The sequence below is a fragment of the Nanorana parkeri genome, unplaced genomic scaffold, assembly GCF_000935625.1.
Source record: "Nanorana parkeri isolate BGI_ZX_2015 unplaced genomic scaffold, ASM93562v1 scaffold479, whole genome shotgun sequence".
NCBI lineage: Eukaryota > Metazoa > Chordata > Amphibia > Anura > Dicroglossidae > Nanorana > Nanorana parkeri.
Genome location: NW_017306747.1, coordinates 503,891 through 509,890, shown reverse-complemented (window position 1 = coordinate 509,890; position 6,000 = coordinate 503,891). Strand labels below are relative to the sequence as shown.

General features: G+C 45.5%; 1 protein-coding gene across 1 annotated transcript in view; it reads left to right on the top strand.

The window, feature by feature from the left end:
* LOC108790533 (C-type lectin domain family 17, member A-like) overlaps positions 1 to 6,000 on the top strand; it is a 44,694-nt gene that overhangs the window by 12,162 nt on the left and 26,532 nt on the right. The window contains exons 4-5 of the mRNA XM_018560813.1: positions 1,290 to 1,340; positions 5,003 to 5,119. Of these exons, the coding sequence (XP_018416315.1) occupies positions 1,290 to 1,340; positions 5,003 to 5,119 (168 nt within the window). The remainder of the gene's footprint in view (positions 1 to 1,289; positions 1,341 to 5,002; positions 5,120 to 6,000) is intronic.

The following is a 6,000-nucleotide window of genomic DNA, read 5'->3' as shown; positions in this document are numbered from 1 at the left end:
ACCGCGAATCGCGGTAAAAACGCGCGACGCGAACTGCGCGACAAACGCGCATATTCAATCCGCCTAGGTGTGAACCCAGCCTAAGGCTGGGTTCACACCTAGGCGGATTGAATATGCACGTTTTTCGCGCGTTTTTTAAACCGCGATTCGCGGTAAAAAAACCGCGCGAAAAACGCGCGTTTCTGAGGGATACTTGGCTGTATCCAAATGGAACCGGGTTTTCCGCACGTTCGTACTCGCGGAAAACCGCCCAGATGGGTACCATGCACATTGAAAATAATGGCATTTCCCTATTTGAGCGTTTTTCCGCGAGTACGAAAGCGCGGAAAAACGCCTAGGTGGGAACCGGGCCTAAGACAGGAAGTGTGTTGCTAGCAGGATCACCAAGTGAAAATATAGAAAACGAATGCAGCGACCATATCTAAGGACTGGAAATCTGCAATATATCATATTTTTGGTCCTGGGTTTAGATACACTTTAATCTTGAAGTCTGAGTATATATATTACTGAATTTCTGATGTTTCTTCGTCAGGCACAAGACCAGCGCCGCCATTTCAAACACCTCATATAGGTAAGTACCGGTCTTGGATTACTGAAGCAAAAAAGAAATGGATTCAGGATGCAAGAGATACATTTTTATTATACAACATTATACAATAAAATTATATTTTTTTTTTTTAGGCAAACACACCCCAGAATCCCCTCCACGTCTAATTACCCATTATCCTTAAACAGGGATGACCCTACACTATTTACTGCGTGGGGCCGGGGGTTGGGGTTGTGCTGGTGGTGGATGCTCATTTCCATAGGGCTGTAGGAGTGGTGATGCTTGAGGTGGACGCTCCTTTCTGGGGGGGGGTTAGGGGGTGCTGGTGCTGCCTCTGGGTCCGCCGTCCTGCCCATTTCACTAACATCAATGGTTGCCAGGAGCTGGGCAGGACGCCAGCTAGGGCATCGCACTCAGCTCCCGGCAACCAGTGACGTCAGTGTGCTGGTTTGGGATGCCAGCCGGAGCGTCACAGGTTGCTAAGGGCAGTAACTGCATGGAGTCTCCATAGTCTCCCCTGTCTGTGTGGAGGAGCTCTGGTTACCCCTACAATCCAAAAACATATTGGTAGGTTAATTGGTCAGAGTCAAGAACAGATCTAAAGAGTTGAATATATAAGACACTGATAAATGAGGTCCATTGTTTGTAGGTGAATGCAGTGAGATGGCTTTGGCATTGGGTAAGATATATTCAGGACATTAACATTATTTATAAGGCTTTCTATATTCTTTTTTTTTTTTAGGGCTCGATTTCTCATCTCCCGCTGTAAATTCTGCGTTCAAGGATTTGCCAGGTGAGACACAAAGCAAAAAGCATTTAGCCAAAAGACTAGTTTGCTATGCTCATTATCGCCATCTAGTGGCCATAATGCAGTATTACAAAATGATGGGAGGCAAAAGAGGCCCAAAATAGGCAGCCTCTCCAAAATGTCCTATATACACTGTATATAGTACTTCCAAATATAAGAAACACTTTCAGGCTCCGTTCACACATAGCAGTTTGAATTCAGCTCGGTTTTCTGCACGGAAAACCGCTAATGTATGCACAGAGCCTCAAGCTGTAATTAGTAGGCAATCTAGACATATTCCTGCCCAGGACTCCTGGTGAGCGCATTGCTAAGTGTATAAGGAACATCACATGGAGATGATGTTGATGTGATCTTCCTTTAGGTCTTGTTTCCTCCAGCCCGCGCGTCTACCGCAATGTCCCGTGCCCAGAACGCAAGGGATCGCATATATAAAGTCTCCTTGCGTTCTGGGGTGGGAGGGGGCGTGTCAGTGCCATTTAAGACAATGGCCTTGCAGACACGCCCCCCGCCCGCGGTACGATCGACCGCACAGGAACACGTGGTAATAAAATGCCCTGCGTTCCAGTGCGGTGGCCTCACAAAAAATAATGCATGAATGGCGCTGCCACACCCCCTCCTGCCCCAGAACGCAAGAAAACTTCGTATATGCGTTCTGGGCACGGGACATTAATGCGCAGGCTGGTGGAAACAAGCCCTTACACCGAGCATGCGCTCACCAGGAGTCTAGGACAGGAATATTTTTGAACTGACTACTCATTACAGCCCGAAAGTATCTTTTATATGTTATATTTGCATTACTTCCCCCATAGACTCCATTATATAAATGACCTCCGAGGCACCTGCTTTGCCTCTGCATTAGGGGAACAATATAACTGTATCTCATTTTGCTACAACATATACAAACTATATAAGTGAAACGTTGAGCAATTATTCTCTATAATGGTTCTGAAGAAGACTATGAGCGTATTTCAAGATGGGGCCGAAGGATTAAGCTGAAGCATCGGCTAATCCTTCGGCTCACTTCGGCCGTCGGAGCCCTCCGGTTCAGCCAAACCGAGGGCTGCTATACAGGCTATTCACGATAACCCGCACAGCAGTCGAAGGCAGTCGAACGGCTCAGCGGAGCCAAACGCATATGGTTCGGCTTGGCTGAGCCAAAGCGGGGAGAACGGTCTGCCGAAGCAGACCATTCTCCCTGCAAATGTAAACAACTGGGCGGAGCCGGGCGGCATTCAGCTATTCACTTACTGCCGTTCGGCCCCTATGAGAATACTGCCGGAGGTTCGGCTCAGCCGATCCAGATGTTGGATCGACTGAGTCGTACGGCTCCTTCATTACAGCTCAGCCGAACATGCTGAGGATGTTTGGCTGAACCGAAGTCAGCCAAAGCCAGCCGATGTACGGGTGATTTATAGTCCGATATGGCTGAAATCAGCCGTACAGGGCCGAAGTGAATAGCCGAACAGCGTTTGGCTCAGTCCACTTCGGCTCGGTTATTCACTCGGCTTACTTCGGCAGCTTGGTTAATATCCCCATATATAATCCATTCAATGTGTCAATTTTCTAAAGGGATAATAAATGTAAGATGTTGAAAGACTATCCTGTATATATTGTATATCGGTTTGTATTTAATATCTGTATTGAATTGTAATATTTTGCAACCATAGAATGTGTTTATTTTTTATACAAATCTTTTAGTGTAGTAGATCTTTCTTGGGTGACACATTCAAAGCCCCCCCAGTTTCTTATTGACAGTTTTAACCTTTTTTGGGATGATAGCACCTTAAAATTGTAAAACTGATTTAGATAGGTTCACCAAACTTGTTTTTCATGGTTTGAAAATACTACAACACAAAAAAACGCTTTGGGATCATTTGTGTTTTTTTAGGGGCCGTAATAAAATCACTGACACACTCACAGCTCTGAGCAAGTCTCTATAGGTGTGTGATTATGTTTCCTGTAATGGTTTCTCACCACATTGGTCATAGTGCAGTGTGTGCCATTATGGCTGGAGGTCATTAAACATTACGTGGTGTTAGGAGCATGTCTAAGGCTCCTATGCCTGCCACTGTCCTGTCTAGGTGGCCAACTCGTCGAGATCTCCAACTCATGACGTCATATCCGTTGTAGGTTCTGACTAGATGGAGCTAGTGCGCGTGCGCCAGTCGTCAAAGTTTTTGCAATGCTCGTTGACTTCTCCACTTGTCATAGGTGCACCTGTTCGGCTTGGAAATTGTAATCGAGTTCTCCAACTCCCCACACAGGCGCACTGCCGCAGATTGTACAGCTTAATGCTTCTCTTGGGTGACTGCGCAGGCGCACTGATAGGAGTTCTTGACGAGTTGGAGAATTCGATAGAACACCACAACCTCTCAGCTTCCTCTGGTGGTTGCTTGTGGCCACATACCCTCAGTCAGCTGTGGGCTGATCAGGCAATCAGCCTGGCTACATGCCCCTCACAGCCTAGGGGCTGGCTAGTGGCACTTTAAGCATTACAAGCCCAGGGCTCCGGGCTTGTGATAGTTCAGTCTAGTCCTGTCTGCACAAGCCATTTTCTTGCCTATTATATCTTGATCTTGTGTCTTGCATCCTAGCCTTGCCGTGAATCCTGTACCTGTCTTATTTCCTGAATCCTGTACCGTCTTGTATCTTGTGTCCTGTACTTGCCTTTTATCCAGTTCCTCTCTTATATTTTGTATCCAGATCCTGTCTGCTATTTTGAATTCTGTTTATATCTTTTTGTCACTCCTTTGTTCCTGGCCGCCTGCGACATTTATAGCTAGAGTGTATAGTTTACGTCTTGGGGACATCCAATTACCGGTAGGCTCACTAACCTTAAGGAAAGGGTGGCTGCAAGAGGTGAAGCAACTATACACTAGTTGCCACTATACACCCTCACTAAAGTGTCTGTATCAGGTCCTGACACATGGCTAAAGGTTTGTGGACTGCTGACCATCACACATAGACATTGTCTTCTCATGCAACATCAGTACCTGACCTCACGAATACTCTTATGGCTGAATCGGCCCAAATTCCCAAAGACACAGGACTAGATTAACATAGGGGCTACTGGAGCCCCACTGAAAATAGGCCCGGCTGGCCCAGGTCGCCTGGGTATGCCCGATGGCAATCCGGGTCGGCCGCGCCCGAACACAATCAGGCAGAAGCGCCAGTGGCTTTCTAAGCTGCTTTGGGCCCCAGCGAGCAGCCGCCTAATTAGAGAGCTGCCTCTGCTGCTTCCCATCCAACAGCACTAGGCACATGATGCTCTTAATCTGGCCCTGCAAAGATCACCCTCCAAAATCTGGAGGAAAACCTTACTAGAAACGTGAAGGTTGGAATAGCTGCAAAGAGGGCCCATCTCCATATCATAGGCCATGGTTTTGGAATGGGATGTCCAACAAGCTCACATAGGTGTGATGGTCAGGTGTCCACAAACTCTTGGCCATATAGGGCAGCTGCATGGGAGGAGGAAGAGCTGTTCTTCTAGGTTGGTAGGTACAAGGTAGGGATGTGAGGATCTGCAAGGAGGAAGCAAAGAAGAGATGTAAAGGATTTTAGCTGATGGAGATCTGTCCTTTTATGGTTATTACACATTCGTGGTCAATGTATTACTAATCCCGACATTTCATCTTTTTGTGTCTCAGATGAACCAAGCAGTAAAAGTTACCATGGCTTGGTTTGGAAGAAATTAGTCTTGGTGATGTGCCTCATCCTCCTCTTTCTGATGGTCATACTTATAATCGGCATCATGTTCACCTATTGTGAGTATTGTTCTGGGCACGGAGTTCTGTATCTTATTCTTACTGTGCTCACAATTTTAATGTGGGAGTCAGAACCCTCTAGATTAAAAATAAAATAAACTGCTATTTGTAATGAGTACAGAAGCTGGTATTCAAAAACCATTTATATATTGAACTCAATGCTGGGACAAGGACAAGGGGAAGTGCCAAAGGGTTTTTCTACAATTTAAACATAACATTAACATGAAAGTGTAAAGAGCAGAATGGGGTTGGCGCTGCATTTTACACTGGGAGAGCGCAGATGTCACTTGGACAGTTGGTCCACTGTGCTCGGTTTATCAGGAGCGGTACAAATTGGACAGCCAACCAAGTGTAAGGGAAGTGTAACCATTGTTCCTTGAGAAATCAAAAATCTTCCTTGCCAAAATAAATGTAGTGAAGCATACACACTGGACGGGACTTAATAATGATTTGTGATATGATATTATCTGTGTTTAAAAATGAATACGGCCATTAATAATGGATTTCTATATATTATGATCTCATTTCAGATAACATTATCTCCAATCAAATGTCAGACATAAAACTGAACGGTAACTAAGACTACAGTGTCCTATAAAAACTACACGGCTGATATAGAAAACACAAAGTTGAGCTCCGCCTCCAGGCAGCTATGGAAAAGATAATTAATTGCATTTGTTTATTCCTTAACCACTTGCTGCCCGCGGTGTTACACCCCCTTCCTGTCCCGGCCATTTTTCAGTATTCAGCGCTGCGGTACTTTGAATGACGTTTATTCCGTCATGCAACGCTGTACTGAAATACATTTTATACCATTTTTTGGGGACAGATAGAACTTTCTTTTGGTAGTATTTATTCACGACTGGGTTTTTTGGACAGTT